Source organism: Bos indicus x Bos taurus, chromosome 14, assembly GCF_003369695.1.
Source record: "Bos indicus x Bos taurus breed Angus x Brahman F1 hybrid chromosome 14, Bos_hybrid_MaternalHap_v2.0, whole genome shotgun sequence".
NCBI lineage: Eukaryota > Metazoa > Chordata > Mammalia > Artiodactyla > Bovidae > Bos > Bos indicus x Bos taurus.
In genome coordinates, this window is record NC_040089.1 from 60507500 (window position 1) to 60530496 (window position 22997).

Here is a 22997-nt window from a genome sequence, read left to right on the forward strand (position 1 = left end):
AGGACATCCATTTGTTTTATATCAAATGCTGTCAGATTTTTGCCAGTAGAAATATATACAATTGCATGATTCTTTGTAAGTAAACACAGAACTTTCCATTTGTCTGTAGTGCATTTTATCTTGTCCCACATTCATTTACTCAGTCATTAAGAATGGCATATTGGACCCCTTTGTTGTTCAGTCGCCAAGTCCTGTCTGACTCCTTGCGACCCCATGGACTGCAGCACGCCAGGCTTCCCTGTCCTCACTGTTTCCCAGAGTTTGCTCAAACTCATGTCCACTGAGTTGGTGATGCCACCCAACCATCTCATCCTCTGCTGCTTCCTTCCCCTCCTGCCCTCAATCTTTCCCCAGCATCAGGGTCTTTTCCAGTGAGTCATGTGTCAAAGACCACAGTAGGCAGCTGAAGACAAAAGTAAGACACAATCCCACTCTTTACTCGGGGGTAGGGGGAGCAGGGCAAAGCTAGTGGAGAGGTGGTGGCTTTTGCTTTTTTTGCTGCAGTTATTGTTTCCTGAACTGCAAGTGTGACATTCCAGGATCAGCCCTCACTAGCAGAGCGGGACAGGATGTGGAGCTGGGGTGTGGGTGGGAGGAAGTGGAGTTAGACAACTTGCGCTCAGGATCATCTCCTGTCCCTTGAGATGACGCAGCAAATATCCACCTTTAGACCTGGCCCTGTACCTATTTTGTTATTCTAACTTCATCCCTCATCCTCTTAGCATTGACCCAGGACACATGCACACAGACATATAACTGTTTCCTATTCATCAGGGACTCTGGTTATAGCCTCACATGCTTTATGCAAACATACATGTTGGTCATGATTTCCCCACTCTCATCACGTATAAACTGAGATTAAATTTGTATTCATATATATACACACATGTATATGTATAGGTTCATGAAGAGCAGGCCGCCCCAGACTTCAAGATCACAGCTTCTTCGCTGGGCTGTAGAGAAGCAGACTGCATGTAATGTCCTCAGTGACAAGTGTGTGCTTGGCCAGCGAGTGACATAGGTCCCTGCAAATCTGCCAGTGCTCTGGGACCGCACTTCCCAGCACATCCTGGTGGCTGGGGGATTCTCTGAACACCAGAGGACAGTTGACGTTTTCCATTTAAAAGGTTTCCTGCGCCTGCAGAAACTCTGCGCCCTCCCAGAAGAGTGGCCAGTGCAAAGCAGAAGCGAGCTGGGGAAGGAGAGTCAGGGTGCATTAGGTTTATTTTGCAGCTGCAGTTGGAGTCACATTAAACCTACTGCCTAATTTCCTTTGTCTAACTTGATTTCTCTTTGGCTGGAAGGCAAATGGATCAATATTGTTTTTTATGCCGAGATTATGTTGCCTGAAGGAAATTTTCCATCAGTTCCCTGTGCCTGCCTTGGGTCCTGTAATTGGGGCTGCATGCTGACCAGGCATCTGGGCACCCCCGGGCATGGACACAAGTCCCATCATCTGCATGGTGCCCACAGAGGGCGGCCTTCTGGAGGGGGTCACAGGAGCGGTGCCTCCAGGCAGAGCTTGCTGTTTGTGCCAGGCCTCTCTGCACATTCTCTGGCCATACGCTAACACAAACAGCTAATTTTATTTTTTCTTTTCTGTGAAGCCCTTTTCCCCTCTACCTTTTCTCTCTTTTCCTATATTTAGAATCCTCTTCGCCTCTCCAAAATTTCTTAAAGGTTGTTTCTTTACATTTCTGTGGTAATATTTTCTTCCTGTCTCCCTTCCCAACCCCGCCTCCAATGTGATTCTGTCCTTTTTTTTGTTTTTGGTCACCAGGGAAGGAAATGTTTATACTACGCTCTGGGTTCTATTCTCCTACCCGGCATTTAAGAAAAACTAAGAGTCTGGAGGCAGAAAAATGAGAAGGCAGTTTAGCCTCACACACAAAATTGGAGCATTCATCTGTGTAGAAGGGTGGCTGAATTCTTTATGCAGTGGAGGTGGGAGAGAAAGATAGTATTGACCAGTTATCTATAAACATGCATGTATTATATGCTCACTCAGTATAAGAAATGGCATTTGTAAACACTGCGGGGGACATAAATATAAGGTGTAACACCTGCCATCTAAAGCTGCATTCTGGTTGGATAGACAAGATATAAACCTAGGAAAGGATAAGGGAGCTCTTGGAAGGGGAAAGTTATAACCTGTCAACACATCAGTTCCAGAAGAGGGCAGGGTCTCGTGCACTTGATTCCTACCAATGGATGGTTCAAATAACTGTCCTGAGTTGAGCACAGAAGATTGAGATGGGCTTGGGAAAGGCGTAGAACTAACTGAATCCTTGCGGGGAGGATCTGGACGAGTAGACAGGGGGCAGTAAAGCCCTCCAGATGAAGAAGTCTGGGCGAACTGAGGGAAAATGGAAATAATTCAATAGGCAATCAAGAGACAGAAGAGGCTGGGCAGAGAGGGGTCAAGAGGGCAAGCAGCTGGAGACAAGATTAGTCCTGAAAACTGCCAAGGGCTTTGAGTGGTGGTTTAAGTCCAGCAGATTTTCTCTTAGGCAGCACGAGCTATTGAATGTCTTTGTGTGAGGATCTGAATTGATCTAAATCTGTGCCTCCCTATTTTTACATGGCATAAGTAGAAAATGGTTATTTGTAGAGTGCGTGGCAGTAAAGAGAAGGGGATCTGGAGACTGGAAGGAGAATACAGCAAAGTCGACTTGTCCTGGTTTGCCCGGAACCGTGCCAGTTTTCCAGTAATGCTGAAAGTCTCACATCCAGACAAAATCCTCAGCCTGGGCCTATGCCAGGACTGCTTGGCACTTGCGAGGATGCTTTTGGTCAAAGGTGACTAGCTTAGGAGCTCTGCCCACACTTGGTCACCCTGGGATCTCAGAGTTTCAATCTTGAATCTGGGCTCATCAGTTGGCAAACCTTGATTAAAGAGCATTTTAGGGTCATGAGTGTACAGGTGAGGTTGGAGTCTGGGAGAACAGTCAGAAGGCTATTGGTGGAGTCTGGCTTGAGTGAATAAGGCCTCAAACAAGTAATGGCAAAGAAAAGGAATGGAGGAAAAGGAATTGATTTAAGATATTTTTCCCTGGGGGACATAAAAGTCTCCTGACAACTTGGAGAAAGACTGAAAATTGAATGAAGTAGAAATGACTTCAAAACAACCGCAGCTTTTTTCATTTATGACCCAAGCATTTATTGAGTGCCATCTGGGTGCAAGACATCATACTCAAAGCTGAGTGAGAAAATGTGTTCCCCTTATGAGCTTAGAGCCTAATTGGACAGATTGAAACAAATCTCTTCATATTTACTATAAAGTAAAAGGTAAGGGTGTGTGGCACAGTAGTTAAGGGTCATGAGATTCAGAGCAAAACTGGGTCACTAGATTCAAATCTCAGATACTAGCTACATGACCTTGGATGAGTTACTCACCTCTTCAGGTCTCAGTTTCCTCTCAAACACAATAATGTAGATATGCGAATCATAGTACCAAGCTCTGGGGCTTGTTGGAGGAGGAGATAATACCTTTCACATGATGTGTGGCATAGGTAAAACTTGAAGCACGTTAATAGCTTTATCGGGCTTCCTTGGTAGCACAGATGGTAAAGAATCTGCCTGCAATATAGGAGACCTGGATTCAGTCCCTGGGTTGGGGAGATCCCCTGGAGGAGGGCATGGCAATCCACTCCAGTATTCTTACCTAGAGAATCCTCAGGGACAGAGGAGCCTGGTGGCGACAGTCTATGGAGTCACAAAGAGTTGGACACGACTGAGAAACTTAAGCACAACACAGCAATAGCTTTATCATTATCACATACAAAGTGATAAGAGATTTCTCAACTAGCAAAGAAGTATCAAAGTAAATGACTTTTATGATTCGAAAACCTATGGGAAATTTAAAAAAAGCTTAGAAGAATCAACAACGGTTTCAGAATTCCAGTTTGTTTCATCAATCATAGTTTCCATCCTGTTTACGAATCCTCTTCTGCACACTTAGTTTGTGATTGGCATGTCACTGGGGTGCAGTTGTTCCTGTGGTTTTTACGAAAAAACCCCCTTAGATGTCACATTGCAAAGCGGTATTAAGCAGCGATGGCTGTCTGACCATGTGGGGTTAGTGTCTCCAGAGAAGGCTGTCTGGGTAATTTCTTTATGTTAGTTATAACTTGGAATACTTTTACAGTTTTTAAGTCTTTCTCTCCCTCTCTCTCTCTTTTTTTTTTTTTTTTTTTGGTTTTAAATCCAAATTTCTGATTATTTCTATTGGCTGAATTACTAACAGCAGAATCACTACATCAAAGAATATATGAATTTAAGGATTCTCTGCATATGTGGTTACCTCCTCACTGTTCCTGACCAACTCTGAGCACAATCTTTTATTTTCTTTGATTTTTGCTACTTTTTTGGGTAAAAATTCTTACCTTTCAGCTACAAATTGCCTATGTTTGAGCACTAAGGAAGTTGAATATTTTTTCATGTTTATTAGCCATTGGGCTTTTTTTTTTCCTTGTAAAGAAATATCCGTTCATGTGCTTTGTATATTTTTCATTGGTAACATATTGTTTGTCTCTTCATTTAAATGGTCTGTCTTATTTTTTGAAAACTCTCCAAGTTTTCTTTTGAGAAATAAAACCTATAGTTACATGAAAGTGCTTTGCATAAACTGTAAAGCCCTATATGCACTTTATTATTATTGAAAGATTGGCCTTGTTCATATGTTAGAGTCATACTTACAATAAAGAGGTCCTTGCAAATTCAGAAATAGGCTTGAGTAGAGTGTGAGCTTTATTCAGGTTGGAATTTTTGTCTGTTTTATTCGCTGCTGTATCCCCAGTGCCTAAAACAGTCCATGGCATGGAGTAGTGATCAATAAATATATGTTAAATGAATGAGTATGAGATAAACACATAGATGGATAGAGATTTTCTACAATGTTCCACCAAGATGACTTCATTTTCTTTTTCGCCTCAAGCTGGAAGCAAATGGAGTTGTGGATAGCTGGCAGGTCAGGACTGTGAAATAGTATTCTTATCATTCTGGACTTAGGAAACTCATTTCTTAGAACCTAACTTTCTTTTTGGTAACATTGTAAGCCTAATTAGTAATTCTACCTCATTTATTTAAGTGATAAACCAGAGACAAGAAGAATTTAATGACCCAAGCATGGCTTTCAGCAATATGATAAAAGACTCAAGTTGTTGCTTTGTTTTTATATAAGAGCATTTCTAATTCCTAAATATATGGCAAGCCTCCTAGTCTTCCCATGCCTCACTTGTTGTTTTCTGGCAATAATGAGAATAAACTGTTCACAAGGTCTAAAAGAAAACATGACAGAATGCCTTAGAATTGATTCATTCTTTGGTCACCTAGTTTGGGGGAAAGGTTTTGCATAGAAATTTATGCTAATGAGTTTAATCTCCTGTAGAGACCTAAATTCAACTACACACAGGTGCCTGGGGCCATCTTCTTTTCTAAAGTTTCTCTGTTCTGTTTTTATCTCTAATTATCCTACCTCAAATTCGTTTTCCTTTTAAGGTGCTTTAGTGTTTCTGGAAGAACATGGGGTAAAATGTGCATTTTGCTCCAGACTTGTTTCCTGGATGGATCACTTACAGTGGGAGGCAGCACATGGTGGTTAAGTGCTTTGTGTTTGAGGCACACAGACTCTTATTTATGATCTTAGATGAGTCACTCAGCTTCCCTGAGCCTCAGTTTATTCATTTACGAGATAAGTATTTTAAAAACCCTGCTCCTGTTGGATTGTGAGGATTAAATAAAATAGTGCATGTAAAGATGCTGGCATAGGGTCTGACAAATAAGCAAGCAGTAAATAGAAGCTGCATCGGAATGTTATTTATCATTGTCATGTTCATCATACATGGCTTGACCATGGCCCCTAAGCCACTGAGGTGCTATTAGTGACTATAAGAAAATCAAGTGAAAATGTCAAAGCAAAAGCCAAGAGAGAGAGATCCCTGTAAGAAAAGATCCCAGAAGTAGCCCATCTAGGATATATCAGTCAGGGTTCAAACAGAGAAATGGAACCACCTGGAAATATAGATATAGATACAGATGTATACACACATGCATGTATACATGTGTATGAGCAATAGATATATGCTCACATGTATATATACATACATGGACTTCCCTGGTGGCTCAGTGGTAAAGAAGCCGCCTGCAATGGAGGAGATATGCATGCGATCCCTGGGTTGGGAAGACTCCCTGGAAAGGGATGTGGCAACCCACTTGAGTATTCTTGCCTGGAAAATCTTGTGGACAGAGGAGCCTGGAGTCAGAGTAGCTGATGGAGGCTGATGAAGACAGAGCAGGAGAACACAGGGGGGCTTCTCACCCCTGGAGATGAGGTGGTAGATCATTTGACCCGCAAACTGGTTGCTGCTTCACTTCCACCCTCTAAAGCCTAGATGCCGTGATAAATTCGGGTGTCTGTTTTAAGATAAAAACACTGAGAGGTTCAGAGATGTTATTCATTAGCTTCAGACACACGGCTGAAAAGGGCAGAGCTGGGATTCAGAGCAGACCTGGTTGGCTTGTGTCTCATCTCTTTGACACTGCAAAGTGACAGCCTCCCTAGAGGGCAGGGAAGGAAGGTGCGCCTGCAGCATAGAAGTTAAGACGTGGTCTCTGGACTGAGACCTCCCTGCACTCAGACCTCTCAGGTTTATAATTTGGCTTCTCCACTTACAGATGGTGAAATCTGGGGTGCGTTACTTAACCTTGGTTTGCTTCAATTTCCTCGTCATCAAATGGGCCTGATTATAATCCCCTAGTCAAAGATTATATGTAGAGTCAGGGCATTAATACAGGTGCATTCTCTGCAACAGTGCCCAGGGCTGTAAGCACCCTGTTGGCAGTTGTTACCCCAGTTTGCTCAAGTCAGCAGGTTTCTGCCCGTCTCTCTGCAGTGGCAGAGCGCTTGTCCGGCCGCCGCTGCCTTCGCTGCTTCACTATGGGTGAGCTGCCCTGAGGCGGCTCGGTGGCGGGCTCAAGCGCTGTCAGTTTCTCCCACAGCATTTTGTGCAACTTTTCAGCATCACCACCTTGGATTCTGAGCCTCGCCTGCTCGAGGAGGACAGAGGTGATGCTGCCGTGACCACAATTAGCCCCAGCGCCTGCTCCTTTGACCCGACAGTGCTCCCTTGAAGCAGCTGCCTTTTAGGTCCGGTCAAGTGGAAACTAGACTACTGTATTGCTAATTGGGACTTTGGGGTTGTGCTCATTCCTCCAAAATGCTCTATTTTTGGAGGGTCAATGAAACGCTCTGGTGCACCCGGACGGAAATAGATGATTAGCTGTCACCAGCATTCTTGCCCAGATGGAAAGCAGATACTCACTGTTGAAAGTCCCAAGTGTTCTAGTAACTTTGTCAATGAGTGAAGATTGTGATGCTCTCATCCTTGGGGCAGGGGGTGCTCATGGATGGTGGGGTGTGATGAAGGAGGGTGGAGAGGGAGGGGGTCAGTCTGCCAGTGTTTATTTCCTGCCCTGCCATATGTACTTCCTGTGCAACTCAAGCAAGTTTCTCAACCTCTCTCAGTCTCGGTGTCCTCAACTGTTCAACAGAGATAATAATCTGGGCTGTTGCGAAATGAGATAAGGCAGTGCACATGGAGGAAACTGGAATATAGTTTAATGGACACTGATCACACCTGGAATTTGCTGGATGGTCACAGTTGAGTCCCCTTCTGCCCACAAGTATTTGGTCACCCTTTTTGTCCTCCTTTGCACTTTTAAAATTATTATTTTCTTTACCCCTTTTCTTTCCTCTCTCTCTTTCTCCCCTGTCCTTCCATTTTTTCTTTCTGCATCTCTATCCCTTGTCAAGATTTTAGGTCTTTTTTATTTGTTTGTTTGTTTGTTTCTTTTTGCTACAGGATGCATTTAGAGCTGGAGAAGGAAATGGCAACCCACTCCAGTACTCTTGCCTGGAAAATCCCAAAGACGGAGGAGCCTGGTAGGCTACCGTCCATGGGGTCGTGAAGAGTCCAACACGACTGAGCGACTTCACTTTCACTTTTCACTTTCATGCATTGGAGAAGGAAATGACAACCCACTCCAGTGTTCTTGCCTGGAGACTCCCAGGGACGGAGGAGCCTGGTGGGCTGCCATCTATGGGGTTGCACAGAGTCGGACACGACTGAAGCAACTTAGCGTCAGCAGCAGCAGCATTTAGAGCAGAGGTCAGTGAACTCTCCTTTTGTAAAGGGCCAGAGAAAAAATATTTTAGGTTTTATGGTTGCTACTATTGTTGCTACCTCTGTTGCTACCATTCAACTCTGCCATTGTGATACAAAAGCAGCCACAAGTAATGTATAACTGAGTGAACATGGCTATGTGCTGCTGCTGCCGCTAAGTCGCTTCAGTCATGTCCGACTCTGTGCGACCCCATAGATGGCAGCCCACCACGCGTCCCCGTCCCTGGGATTCTCCAGGCAAGAACACTGGAGTGGGTTGCCATTTCCTTCTCCAATGCAAGAAAGTGAAAAGTGAAAGTGAAGTCCCTCAGTTGTGTCCGACTCTTAGCAACTCCATGGACTGCAGCCTACCAGGCTGCTCCATCCATGGGATTTTCCAGGCTAGAGTACTGGAGTGGGGTGCCATCGCCTTCTCCAGGCTATGTGCTAGTAAACGTTATTTACAAACACAGGTTGTGGGCCTGATCTGACCTGCAACCTCTGATAGTTTTCCAAGCCCTGATTTAGGCTTTTGGGAGATTACAAACTCTTCTTAAACATCCAAGGTCAGCGCCTTCTCTGGACACCTGGGACTCTGGTTCACACCATGACACCGGGGAAGCCTCTGGTATCTGAGTGGCTCTTGTGGGGTATTATACCACAGCACAGCCTTTAGATAGAATCAAAAAAGTGATGGGGAAATGTTACTTTGTTATTCACAATTCATGTCTAAAAAATTTTAAGAAAATTCCCTTTAGATACTTGGATCATCAGTGACTCCATCCATTCAAAGCTGATTGATGGTGTTTGAGCAGTCAGCATGAGGGAAGACTTGCTAGCCATGGCAGAAATACATAAGCATAGCACTTTGCATAGTTAACGACCAATAGTCTCAGGCTACTTCTGAAAGAATGTGTAGAACCTGCATTGCCATTAAATCAAGCTGCTTTTCATCATTACGTGGAAGCCTTTTTACTTCACAGACTGAAGTTCAAGGTCTAGCTTTGCCACATGCTAGCTGTGTCCTGGAGAATTTAACCTCTTTTGACCTCAGTTTTCTCATCCGTAAAATGGGCGTAATGATAACACATCAATATCATAGACTTACTGCAAGGATTAAATGAGATAATGCTTTCAATGCCTATGACAGAGTAAATCCTAAGTATTTTGGTAATGGTTATTATAGCAGATGACAGTTTTGGAGTTTCTGAGGGCCCCTATTTGAAGGGACTTGGAAATGGAATCATGCGACATTCTATTTGCCTCAGGAATGCTGGCGGCCAGGGGTCCATTCTTAGGTTTGTGGAGTTGGAAATTCCCTCTGGCTTCTTTACACAGTTCACTGGCAGCCACGTCCATGGATCTCTTTCCTGGCTGTAGACTTTGCTCTTCTTCACTAACACATCTCACTCCTGGTTGTCAAGAAGTTATCTTCCAGTGTCATACCACATTCCATCTGCCAGCATTTCTGCTTACTACCTCTTTTTATTCGCTTCAGCAGGGATGGAGGGAAAATAGGTCATCTTTTTCCTTCCAAAAAAAAAGTTGTGAAGTCCCTCTGACATTTCTGTTATCCAGCGTTCTCTTTTTCCATCCCTTTATTAAGAACCCTACTGTCTTCCCTTTATATTCCAGTAAACCTTTTTTTATTCCTAAAATATGTTATTAGAGCTGAATAATTATGTTAATCTTAAGGACCTGGCCTATTCTGATTTTCAGGAAGGATATTATGTGAATTTAACCTAGAGTATTGCTGTGTGGAAAACCTACACAGCTTCCCCAATGACTCAGCTATAAAGAATCCACCCATAATGCAGGAGATGCAGGTTTGATCCCTGGGTGGGGACAATCCCCTGGAGGAGAGCATGACAACCTACTCCAGTACTCTTGCTTAGAGAATCCCATGGACTGAGGAGCCTGGAAGGCTATAGTCCATAGGGTCACAAACAGTCGGACATGGCTGTAGTGACTGAGAGAGCATGAATTGCTGTGTAGAAAAACCACGTCTTTTTCTGCCCAAGTTGCCCCCATAGTTAGGGTATCAGTGTCATCTTGCCAGGAGCAAGGCAGCTTCCCAGGAAGGGTAACAATGTAATTACAAGGCCAAGTCCACCCCTTCACCCCAGAAAGTTATTTCTGACTCAGAACCAATATGCTGAGCCCACAGACAAGCCTTCTGAAAGCTAACAATCAAACCTCAGCAATAAGCACTTACCTGTTTACCATTCATGGGACATGCATCCTAGAATCATGCTAAACTTTTGCTGATTCACATTCAGCTCCTGTTCCTTTGAGACACTAAATTATTTTTAGTTCCCCACTTTCTGAAAACTACTATATAAAACATGAAATATTTATGTTAAGTAGTAATGTCAAAATTAGCTAATAACTTATTTTCAGATAAACAAATATGTATGCAAAGTGCCTTCTGTTTGCTCAGTGCTGTGTGAGGCACAGGGGGTGAAAGATACAGTACCTCCTTCCAAGGTCAACTTGTTGTTGTATTTATTAGTCACTCAGTTGTGTCCGACTCTTTGCGACACCATGGACTGTAGCCCGCCAGGCTCCTCTGTCCATGGGATTCTCCAGGCAAGAATACTGGAGTGGGTTGCCATTTCCTTCTCCAGGGGATCTTCGCAGCCCAGTGATCAAACCCAGATCTCTCCCGAATTGTAGGCAGACTCTTTACCATTTGAGCCACCAGGGAAGCCCAAGGTCAACTTTATAGAGTCTAAATCCAGTGTATCTAACTGCAGTCTTTACCACTATCCATGACCTGTAGAATATAACTCCAAGGACAAAATAGCTGGCTTACCTGATCAGTTTATTTCTGTAAGTCAATGTTTGGGCAGCATTTTTATGATTCTGCATTGAATGTTTTGTCATCCATGGAGCACCAATAGAGTTCCAAGTGATTGTCCAATTTAGATTTAATAACGTGGCTGAAGCAATTCCCATTTTCTCTTCTGTGGGAGGCGGTGCAGAAGTCTGCAGAGAGGATGGAAGATTGATGGGTGCAGTGAGCAGCAACTTTGCTTAATAATGAGAATGCACTTGAAGCAGCACCATTTAGCATTTCCAGAGAAGTGACTGCTTTGCTCCCCATTTATATAACTTGTCACATCCAAGAAATTGACAGAGAAGTGGTTTGAAATGGACAGTTGGAACACACATTAAAAAAAAAAAAAAATCTTCCACTGTGATCAGCTGGAGAATGACCAATCTCAGTTTAAGGAATAGCATCCTAAACCTCTCGTGGCTAAACAGAAAACAGACTTAAGAAACACCAGAAAGTATGGGACAAGCTGCTTCCCATTTGTTTCCTGGTGGAGGAAGAATGTTTTCACTGATTGCATGCTTTGCAAGTAACTTCTCATAGAGCTTTCAAGGGGCTACATTGTCTAGTGGTTAAGAGTCCAACTTCTTATCTCATGTTAGCTACATGAACTTACAAGCTGTGTAACAGAGCATGAGTTACTCACCTTTTTGTGTCATCATCCTTGTCTATTGCACGGGAGAAAAAATAGTATCTACCTCATAGTGTTGTTCAGTCAGTCAGTTTAGTCGCTCAGTCGTGTCCGACTCTTTGCGACCCCATGGACTGCAGCATGCCAGGCTTCCCTGTCCTTCACCAACTCCCAGAGCTTACTCAAACTCATGTCCATTGCGTCGGTGATGCCATCCAACCATCTCATCCTTTGTCGTCCACTTCTCCTCCCACCTTCAATCTTTCCCAGCATCAGGGTCTTTTCAAATGAGTCAGCTCTTTGCATGAGGTGGCCAAAGTATTGGAGTTTCAGCTTCAACATCAGTCCTTCCAATGAATATTCAGAACTGATTTCCTTTAGGATGGACTCCTTGCAGTCCAAAGGACTCTCAAGAGTCTTCTCCAACACCACAGTTCACAAGCATCAATTCTTCGGCACTCAGCCTTCTTATAGTCCAACTCGCACATCCATACATGACTACTGGAAAAACCATAGCTTTGACTAGATAGATGGACCTTTGTTGGCAAAGTAATGTCTCTGCCTTTTAATATGCTGTCTAGGTTGGTCATAACTTTTCTTCCAAGGAGCAAGCATCGTTTAATTTCATGGCTACAGTCACCATCTGCAGTGATTTTGGAGCCCCCAAAAATAAAGTCTGCCACCGTTTCCACTGTTTCCCCATTTATTTGCCATGAAGTGATGGGGACAAGATGCCATAATCTTACTTTTCTGAATGTTGAGCTTTAAGCCAACTTTTTCACTCTCCTCTTTCACTTTCATCAAGAGGCTCTTTGGTTCTTCTTGGGAAGCTTTAAATGGTTAATATCCCTTCATGTTCAATATAGAAGGTGCCAGAACACAGTGTAGACAGATGAGGTGTATATATATATATTTTTTAAATTAATTTTTATTGGAGTATAGTTGATTACAATGTTGTGTTAGTTTCTACTGTACAGCAAAATGAATCAGCCGTACATGTACGAATATCATCTCCCTTTTGGACTTCCTTCCCATTCAGGTCACCACAGTACACTGAGTAGAGTTCCCTACACTATCCAGTACGTTCTCATTCGTTATCTATATTGTACATAGTGTCAATAGTATATAAGTGTCAATAGTATATATGTGTCAATCCCAAACTCCCAATTCTTCCCACCCCCTCCCTTTTTTTGAGATAAGATATTTTTGAAGAAGCCACTAATAGACCTGAGACGATTCTTTTAACTTACTTTTGGTTCTCATGGTAAGAATCTATTCATGCCATGGACGAAGTAGCTGAGTTGGAGAAACGATAAGAAAACACCTACACAAGTGACTTCTCTGGGGTCAGGAAGACCCGCAGTTATTCTCAGGAATTCTCGTCCTCTCTCCAGTGTCCTCTCTGAAAGCACACGGACAGTGTTGCCATCTCCCGCAGGCTTTGCTTCAGTGATTTTCTCATCTGTAGGAGCACGCAGCTCTCTGATAGGAAGCTATTTGCAAAGGGACAGAATGTTTTTCTGTGGCTGTGATGTCAGTGGTATCAAAGTTATTGACTCAGTTGAAAAACAGCTTAATGTTATCTTCAGGGCTTCTGCTTTCCTGTCAGCTCAAGCCTTGGAGATGTGTATAATTGGGACTCGCTAAGACAACCTTGACACCCCTCTGCAGAGAGATGTGCCTATTTGATACAGGCTCAAAGCTCGTTTGACAGAGAGCAGCTTTTCCCTTGGGGCAGGGTGACCACGGAGAATCTGCTAATGAAGAGTCAATGGTCCAGGAACCCAGCCTCACTTCCCAGATGGGAAGACTTTAATCATTCTTATCTTTCCTGTCACCACCGGGACAGACCAAGAGCCTAGCCATCCAATCGATAATCAAAAAGAAGGTATTTCTTATAATTATTCCTCTCCTGAGCTCGCTTGCATATCATTAAGTTGAAAAAATGTTTGATGATGAATTTCACAGCTCTTTGGTTTGACTTACGAATGGAATCAGAGCACCACCCCACATTCACATCTATTCTGTGGACAGATGTGGTGGAAAGTAGCTTCTGATTTCTTTTTGAGTAATAGACCTTTTGAACTGTTCCTCAGACATCTTGGGCTTTTCATTACAGGAATTACTCTCCAAAGGCCAAAGTCTTTATCAGTCAGGGTCTTTGGCTGCAAACCAGAGCAAGTAACTTACACTCAGGTGAGTAAAAATGGTCTGTGGGAAGGTCATGGGGAGCTCATAAATCAAAGGAATAGTCTATGGGCCAGGCTTTGAAAGAGCAGAGCCCAGAACAACCATGGACAGAAGAAGTTGATCTGTGTTCAGTGATGTACCCTCCAATCACTTTTATTTATTGGTTTATTTTGTCATCCTGCCAAAGATTCAAAGTCTTGGGAAACATTGAGTTTTCCCGTCTCTTAGCCAGGGAAGAACAGGGCACCATGTGTAGCCATCTTGCCAGATTAACTCCAGTGGGAGAGAGACATTTCTTTTTTTCTTTTTTTCTTTTTTCTTTGGCCACAGCATGCAGAATCTTAGTTCTCTGACCAGGGATTGAACCCACCACCCCTGCAGTGGACACACTCGGATTCCTAACCACTGAACCACCAGGGAATTCCTGAGAGGGTTTTCTTAAAGAAAAATCGGGGGTGGCTGAAACCACCGGAAGGAAGAGTGAATGTCAAGGGTTGAGACTACAGTGCTTGCTACACTGCATCTCTCGGAATAGGACCACGTGTGGCTGAAATACGCTGCAAAGCTCCCATTTGTCACCTGCTCCAGTTGGTCTCCCAGTGTTGCTGAACCTTAGGATGATGACATGTTCGTCCAATGACTGAATCCCTTTTAGTCAGAGCCCGGGCATGTTGTCCTTGCTTTCTTCTAAGATGGCTAAAAGAAAAAAGTGTATCAGGCAGGGTTCTTCAGCTGCAAGCAAAAGAACTCTAAGCTAGGTGGTTAAACAAAAGAGGAACGTGTTAAAAAAAACTGGTGGCTCAGAGAATCTCCACGAGGGCCAGAAGACCAGGCTGAGAGGATGCGTAGCTGGGACCCATGCCCCAGGTCTCCCACAGGATAGTGGAGAGCCCCAGGGCTGTCCCTGGGCTCAGTTACCATGGATGGTTTGACTGAAGCAGGGCTTGAACCCTAGTGCTAAACCTCTGTCACAGCTGGCCTGAAAAACAGGATTGATCCATCTCTACCTTCACCAACATGGATTCTGTGGCACCTGCTTCCTGAGCCAACAGCTTGCCATGCAAAGACTGGTGTGGGGGCACCATTTTGGAGGAGGCCAGGTCACGTGACGGGGTCAGCTGCAAAGGAGTCTGAGAAGTGTGTTGTGGCTTCTGCCTTAGAGCAGAAGGCCTCTGCCTTGGAGGAAGCATGTTCAAAGGGACAAGCGTCCTTACAAAAGCAATTGTGTGACTTTGAACTTATGCTTATTTCATCAGTGGACCACATCTTTCACGGTGGTAGTTTAGTTGCTAAGTTGTGTCCGACTCTTGTGACCCCATAAACTGTAGCCCGCCAGGCTCCTCTGTCCTTGGAATTCTCCAGTCAAGAATACTGGAGTGGGTTGTCAAGAATACTGGAGTGGGTTGCCATTTCCTTCTCCAAGGGATCTTTCCAACTCAGGAATTGAACCTGGATCTCCTGCACTGCAGGCAGATTCTTTACCAACTGAGCTATGAGGGAAGCATCTCCCATACTACACTGGTAATAAGTAGATTTTAAATACATTTTGTAATAATTTTATAAACCTTGTGATGATACTGTGTTGTATTTTTTTGTTTAAAACAAATATTGAAAATGTACCACAAGTTTTAAAATCTTCTTAAAATGGGGTTACAGATATACCAGTTTACTCAAAAAGAGGCAGTGATTACAACCTCTCAGAGGTTGCTTCAGTATCAAACTGGGCAAGCTCTTGCTGCTGCTGCTGCTAAGTTGCTTCAGTCGTGTCTGACTCTGTGTGACCCCATAGACGGCAGCCCACCAGGCTCCCCCTTCCCTGGGATTCTCAAGGCAAGAACACTGGAGTGGGTTGGGCAAGCTCTTACACAGCTGTATTTCAGTCTTGTTATCCAGGACATGAGGTGATAATACTTATCTATGGACTTGATCATGTTGACAATGTTGGTATTGCTAAGTATTGTTAGGTATTGATAAACAAATGTTTCGCATAACTGGATACAATACAACTAAGAATGATAATTGTAACAATGTTTATTTATTTATTACTAATGAGCTAGTACAGTTCAGAAATGTTAAGTACACAACAGAACTGTAGGACTGGATGTTTACATTCCATTTAAGTCAGCATTCTATTTCCAAAACATACAAAACATAGTAACTGATTTAGATAATGCTAAACCACAGAGGAAAATGCCAAGTTTCACCCTGGGTTATCAGGGTTAGCTTCTAGAGGGACCAGTATTCTTTTTTCTTTCCTTTCCTTTCCTTTTCTTTCCTTTCCTTTTGTTTCTTTTCATTTCATTTCTCTTCTTTTCTTTTTCAGCTTTATTGAGATATAACTGACATGGAACCAGGATTTTTGAGCAGAATCTAGTTAGTGGAAGGTAAAAGAAGTTGGCATGGCAGGGGCAGGGAGAGGGCAGATGTGAGCAGTGAGAAGAGCACCCAGGGAAAGAGAAGATTCAGAAGTGTGAAAGCACAGAAGGAACTGGAGACTCTCAGCTCAGCGGGAAGGAAAAGCTGGGTGAGGAATGACACCCTGTCAGACACCTTCCAATGTGAGAGTGGAAGCACAGAGTTTTGCTGCTGGTGATAATGCCAAGAATTTACATTTTGTGTTAATTGGACCTCATTTACATAATGCCTTATAGCGCATCACTTAGATGTTGCCTAATTGCCCTCTTTCTCTTGCTAACCCCAACACTGAGAAAGTCAAAACCATGACCTTTATTTTGGCTGAGGCAGAGAAATCTGATTTGGTATTTTGCTGCCACAGATCTTTTGCTCTCATATTTACTTGTTTTTTGTGTGTTTGTTTTTCCTAGGCACACAAGCACTTTGTCTTGTATATTTCCTTGGCATTTGTCCACATGATATGTGTTCACCCATGCTTTCTGGGAAGTTAGGAAAACCCAACTTTTTTCCATTTAAATCTTTCCCAGTGTATTCTTAATTCTAGTCTTTCATAGATATGCCATATTCCATTGAGTAATCATTGGAAAATTGTTATGCTTCAGTTTTTCAATAGTTTAGATATTGTAATGGCAATTTTTGTGTATAGAACTTATTTCTTCTGTTAGATTATTTTCCTAACAGCATCTGTAACTCTTAACTTTCTGCTTAGAGAAATAAAGTTTTATAACTTAGGGTTTTCTCTTTCTTGCCTCCCAATCTTGTACGTAAACAACCATTTCAGCATGAATTACTATGCATTTTATTTTCTCTCTACAGCAGCCTTACTAATGCATCAGTCTAGACATGCTTATGTAACATACAACAATATAAGCCCCAGAGCTTCTGCCATCAGTGTAACTGTGAAAAGCAGGAACCCAGTACCAGACTATGGCACTATCAGAGAGACTGTGTTGGTCATAAAAAAGTCACTGTAGCCTGAACGTCTACATCTCCTTTATATTGTTTCCTAGATTTATTTTCTTTAAGTCTGCATCTTTTATCACCAACTCATAACTTATTCATAACTCATTCTATATCTACTAACCCTTTGACTGTTTTATTCATTTCCTTACGTTAATGACATCACTTGCTATTTGATCAGTACTCTTCCCGCCTCCTTAGTGTTTGAAATTATTGTTGTTGTATTTGTACCCACCTGCCAATCATTAGTGATCTTTTAATGTTTCTCTATATGAGGACGTTGATTGCTAAGGACACTGAAAGCCGTTTTTTGGCAGTATACACTGGCCATATGACCCAGCAACGCCACTCATGGGAATATGTAGTAGAGAAGAGCTCACAACAAATATGTACGTGAATCTTTATGACATCTGTATTCATAATCATCAAAAGTTGGAAACAACCAAAATGACCTTCAGAAGGTGAATGGAAAAGCACTCGGTAGTGCATCTGTACAATGGAATGCGTGCATGCTTGTGTGCATGCTAAGTTGCTTCAGTCGTGTCTGACTCTTTGCTACCCTATGGACCATAGTCTGCCAGGCTCCTCTGTCCATGGGATTCTCCAGGCAAGAATACTGGAGTGGGTTGCCATGCTCTCTTCCAGGGAATCTTCCTGACCCAGGGATCAAGCCCACATTTCTTCAGTCTCCTGCATTGGGAGGGGTTTCTTTACCACTAGTGCCACCTGGGAAGCCCATGCAGAGGAATACTACATGGCAATTAAAAAGAAATGAACTCCTGATACACACAACAACTTGGGTGAATCTCAAAACAGTTATGCCAAATGAAAGAAGTCAGATTCAAAAGGTTACCTACTCAATGATTCCATTTATATGACATTCTTGAAAAGAGACAGCTACAGTAACAGGGAATAGATCAGGGTTTTCCAAGAGTTATGGGGGAGGGGAAGTTGTGACTACACAGGAATGGTGTGAGTTATGGGAGGTGATGGGACTGTTTTGTGTCCAAAGTGTTGGGAGGATAAAGCTTCTATCCAGGTGTCAAAATTCACAGAACTACCACTAAAAAAGTAAATTTATTGTAGTTAATTTTAAAAATATAAAAAGGTTGCAGTTTCATCAAAGTAGTCATAGGTATTTTGACAAGTTATATAATCTCTCGAAGTCGCAATTTATTTACTTGTCAAGTGTAGAAAATACTCTCTATCTTGAAGCAGTGCTATAAAGATGAAATAGGATGTCATAAAGTATCCACCTGGCATAAGGAAGCTCCTCTCTTTCTTTTCCATGCTGATATTTCTCATTGGGAGCAGATTCTTTTTTGTGGTTATCATCATCTGGGCTTTTTAAACAGTTATTTGGCTTTTGGGGAACAGACTGGAGCTAGTGAGGGTTTCAAGCAGAAATGTGACCTGATGTGATACTCATTAAAAAAAAAAAAATCATTTGAGCAGCTTTGTGGGGAGGGGTGAGGAGTGCAGAAAGGTAGGAGTTGAAACACGGAGGGAGCTCTCTGGTGGCCTAGTGGTTAGGATTTGGTGGTTTCACTGCAGATGCCCTGGATTCTATCCCTGGTCAGGGAACCATCCCACATGCAGCACAGTACAGACAAAATGCTAAAAAAAAAAAAAAAAATAGAGTGGAAACATGAAGAGGTGTTGAGGTTGTCCAGATGAGAGATGGTTGTGGTGTCACCGAGATGACTCAGTGGGACAACAGAGTGGGAGAAAAGTGGGCAGGTTTGAGATCTTTGGGGGAAGAGGTGGAATCAATAGGCTTGATGATGGTTAAGGATTGAGGAAACATAGTTGGAGGTAGCGTTTATTGAGATGAGAAATTCAAGAGAGGAGCAAATTCAAGTGTGTGGACTGTAGTCATCATGGAAAATCAAGAATTTGTTTGGACGTGTTAAGGAGTGGAAACCCAACAGGTAGTTGGGTACGGGGTTCTGGAACCCAAGACCAGGCCAGTGTGATCCCATTCATTTCCACTGGAAGTGGCTCTGTGAAGTTTCCCAGCTCTGACCCTCCAGATTAGGACTGCAGGGGAGCTGTTAGCTGCTATTCCTTCGACCTAACCTTGGGATTTTTTTTTACAAATCACTTTTGTTTAATCCATTCCTGAGAGCAAGCACTTGTAGAAACTTCAGGTTATGCTTGTATGGTCCAAATCCACTGCTGCCAGATTTTCTTTTTCATTTTCCATTTAATGTGATTTAGGGAAAGGAGACACCCAGCATTTCCAAATATCCAGCCTGGAAGTCATATTGTACATGATTGAGAAGTATTAATAAACTGCTGAGACAGCTGATGAATATGCAAACACGTGACAAAATATGCTAAGGGATTATATGCTAACATATTTTGTTATTTATATTGTGCTCAAATTTCCAGTTTTGCCACAGACAAGGGAAAGAAATTCAAGATATGATTTTCCTTGAAAGCTACCCTTTAACTATTACCTCTGGGAATGGAATGGAATTTGGGGAGAAGTATTGAGGAAGCCTCAACTGTGTCTGCAAAAAGTTAAAATTCTGTAGAGTTGGGTATTGGGTCAGTGTGTTCATCAGACTCATCTATTTGAAATATTTTATAATTAGTATTTTGTTCTTTAAACATATACATAAAAATAACTTAAAATCATAAACATGAGAGACAATGCCCTTCTTCCACCCACTCCACCTCTTTAATCACCATAAAGAGTGATCTACTGGGTTTTTCTCTCAGAAAATGTAATTACTTTGTAATGAAATGTTAATGCTATGTTCTATTCTTAAAGTCACTTGTTCCAGTAATAAAGCTATGGCTTAATAGAGTTGCTAAATTTTCTTCTAAGCCATTCTTTTAATACTTCATACTTGTCAAGTGAGCCAGGCATGATCAGGAGAATCTTTGTTTTTACATCAGGACCATTTCGGCAAAAACTCATCATCAGGCTGTCAACTTCAACATCTTCGAGGGCATGGTTTGCCATGGGGTGCCCGTGGTGACTATTTCAAGAGGCAAAGTGGTATACGAAGCTGGAGTTTTCAGTGTCTCTGCAGGAGATGGGAAGTTTATTCCTCGTAAACCGTTTGCTGAATATATTTACAAACGGATCAAGCAACGGGACCAGGTGAGTTTGGGCCTGCAGGGGCTGGACTGTCACGTGCTCCTGGATGTTGGTGCTGGTATTATCACATACAGTGGGGTAACATATTCCTGGGATGTGAGAAAAAGTTAGGGATACATAGAGCTTTCAAAGAAAAAATCATTACTGGATGGATGCATTTTCCTTTGCAGATTACTGCCTATTCAGGGTTTCCTAATGGACCAAGTCGTGTTTTCCTAGACAAGTTCAGGGCCGCTATGGGCCTTTTGGCAATTGCTGTTAGTCAGGCTCGTCTCACAAGTAGCCATCCAGAAAGATAAAAGTGCCACCGTTTTACACCTGAGAGAAAAATGGGAGGGAAAGTGGGAAAGACTGTGGAGAGCCATCAGACTGCAACTCAAGCCCAACCCCAAGGAATGAGAGAGGGAGAAAAAACAGCGTGAGGAGCATCCTAGAATACCATCTCATACAAACTAACAAAGGTTGAGCAACCTACAGACAGCCCATGAGCCCGTTCCTGCGTCCAGCTACGTGGCGTGCTGTCATTGGCTGGGAGCAGCAGTGGGAGGCGTGGCCTCCCCTATGAACAAAAACATGACATTCAAGCTCAACAACTGCCCCTTGAGAAACTACGCTCCCTGTAGTTGAAGGTCTGCAAGGTGCATCCTGGCTTCCCCGATAGCTCAGTTGGTAAAGAATCAGGCTGTGATGCAGGAGACCCCGGTTCGATTTCTGAGTCAGGAAGATCTGCTGGAGAGGGGATAGGCTACCCACTCCAGTATTCTTGGGCTTCCATGGTGGCTAAGCTGGTAAAGAATCCGCCTGCAATGCGGGAGACCTGGGTTTGATCCCTGGGTTGGGAAGATCCCCTGGAGAAGGGAAAGGCTACCCACCCCAGTATTCTGGCCTGGAGAATTCCATGGACTGTATAGTCCATGGGGTCACAAAGAGTCGCACACGACTGAGCGACTTTCACTTTCACGTTCAAGGTGCATTCACGGCAGGGTTTGGGGTCAAGTAAATATGAATTCTACCTTGACTTCACATTTCCTCGCTGTGTGGCCAAGCTTCTCTGTCGTCCCCGGGCTGCTTCCTCATCTCGAAATCGAGGATAGTGTTTTCTCCCCAGGAGATTGTAAGAGTCAAGTGAGATTGTAAAATATAAGGCACTAGTGGGAGGTCTATAAATATCAGTTCTGTCTCTTTGTTTTCCCCCTTTGATGACTGAATTTATAATAAAGTCTTTGTAATAATCCTGTTGTTACAAGAGAGGTATTAAAAGGTATGTTCTTTTACTATGTCTTGCATTTCCACGTTTGTTTATTTAGGTCATGCAGTGTTTTCAACAATTTTAAAAAGTCATTTCACTAAATACACTAACATATCAAAAATTTCAGATTAAAATCATCTAAACGGCTGGTTTGGAAGTGATGGAAGGCAACCAGTGCCTTCAATCTCACAGGGTAAGACTAGGCTAGAGCTGGGTGACAGAGCCCTGCAGAGGCAGCCTTTATGACTTTCATCTGCAGGCTTCACTCATTAATGTTCCCAACCTGACTACATAACCATTACAGTTTATAACCCTTGGATTAGTTCTAAGGCTTCCTTGTCTTTTTACATTTTAAAATACATTTCTCTTTTTCCAAAGTTCTCTAGCTGTTTTCTGATTCATTTCATTTGGATCTTGTAGTCTCTTTGATTTCTTCCCTAATGTCTTGTGAAATGTTTTTGCTTGTGGATTCTCAGACTTTGTTATAAATAAGATTCATCCTTTCTTCTTCTTTAAAAATCACTTCCTAAAGCTTTGATTTAGTAAACAAGTACTCTGGAATGCTGTAAATTCTCAGAATGTTACAATTCGTCATCTACTGTATTCCAGTCAAAATATTTAAGGTTGCCATTTATTTTGTTAATTTGTAAATGTTGACACTGACAGGTGACAGGTAGGTAGAAACTATAAGGTTTCCATGTATTTCTAAATATCATATGGTAAATTACAGCAATACTAACATTTACTGAGCTCTTACTGAGGCAAAGCACAGTGCTAGGGGGTCTTGTCACTGTAACAATCCTGTGAGTGAGGGAGTATTTATTATTTTCCCCACTTTAAATATTAGGAAACTGAAGCTTCAGGAAATAAAGTTCGTAATGTCATACAGGTCATATATGGCAGGACCAAAACATAAACTCTGGTTGTCTGACTCCAAAAGCTATATGCTTAAGCAATAAACCACATATTGTAAAACATAAAGGTTGACTTAAGTGAGTTAAGTAAGTAAGTGTTAGTCGCTCAGTCATGCCCGACTCTTTGCCACCCCATGGACTGTAGCCCATCAGGCTCCTCTGTCCCTGAGATTTTCCAGGCAAGGATACTAGAGTGGGTTGCCATTTCCTTCTCCAGGGGATCTTCCCAACCCAGGGATCAAACCTGGGTCTCCTGCACTGCAGGCAGATTCTTTACCTACTGAGCTACAAGGGAAGCCCTTAAAGTGAGTTCAGTTCAGTTCAGTTCAGTCGCTCAGTCGTGTCTGACTCTTTTCGACCCCATGAATGGCAGCACGCCAGGCCTCCCTGTCCATCACCAACTCCCGGAGTTCACTCAGACTCACGTCCATCGAGTTGGTGATGCCATCCAGCCATCTCATCCTCTGTCATCCCCTTCTCCTCCTGCCCCCAATCCCTCCCAGCATCAGAGTCTTTTCCAATGAGTCA

The 22997-nt window shown here is 42.8% G+C and overlaps 1 protein-coding gene across 1 annotated transcript in view; it reads left to right on the forward strand.

Annotated features, from left to right (window-relative positions):
• Window positions 1-22997, forward strand: part of DPYS (dihydropyrimidinase) — a 99537-nt gene that overhangs the window by 66300 nt on the left and 10240 nt on the right. Inside the window, exon 8 of the mRNA XM_027561340.1 lies at window positions 20102-20309. Within this exon, the coding sequence (XP_027417141.1) occupies window positions 20102-20309 (208 nt within the window). The remainder of the gene's footprint in view (window positions 1-20101; window positions 20310-22997) is intronic.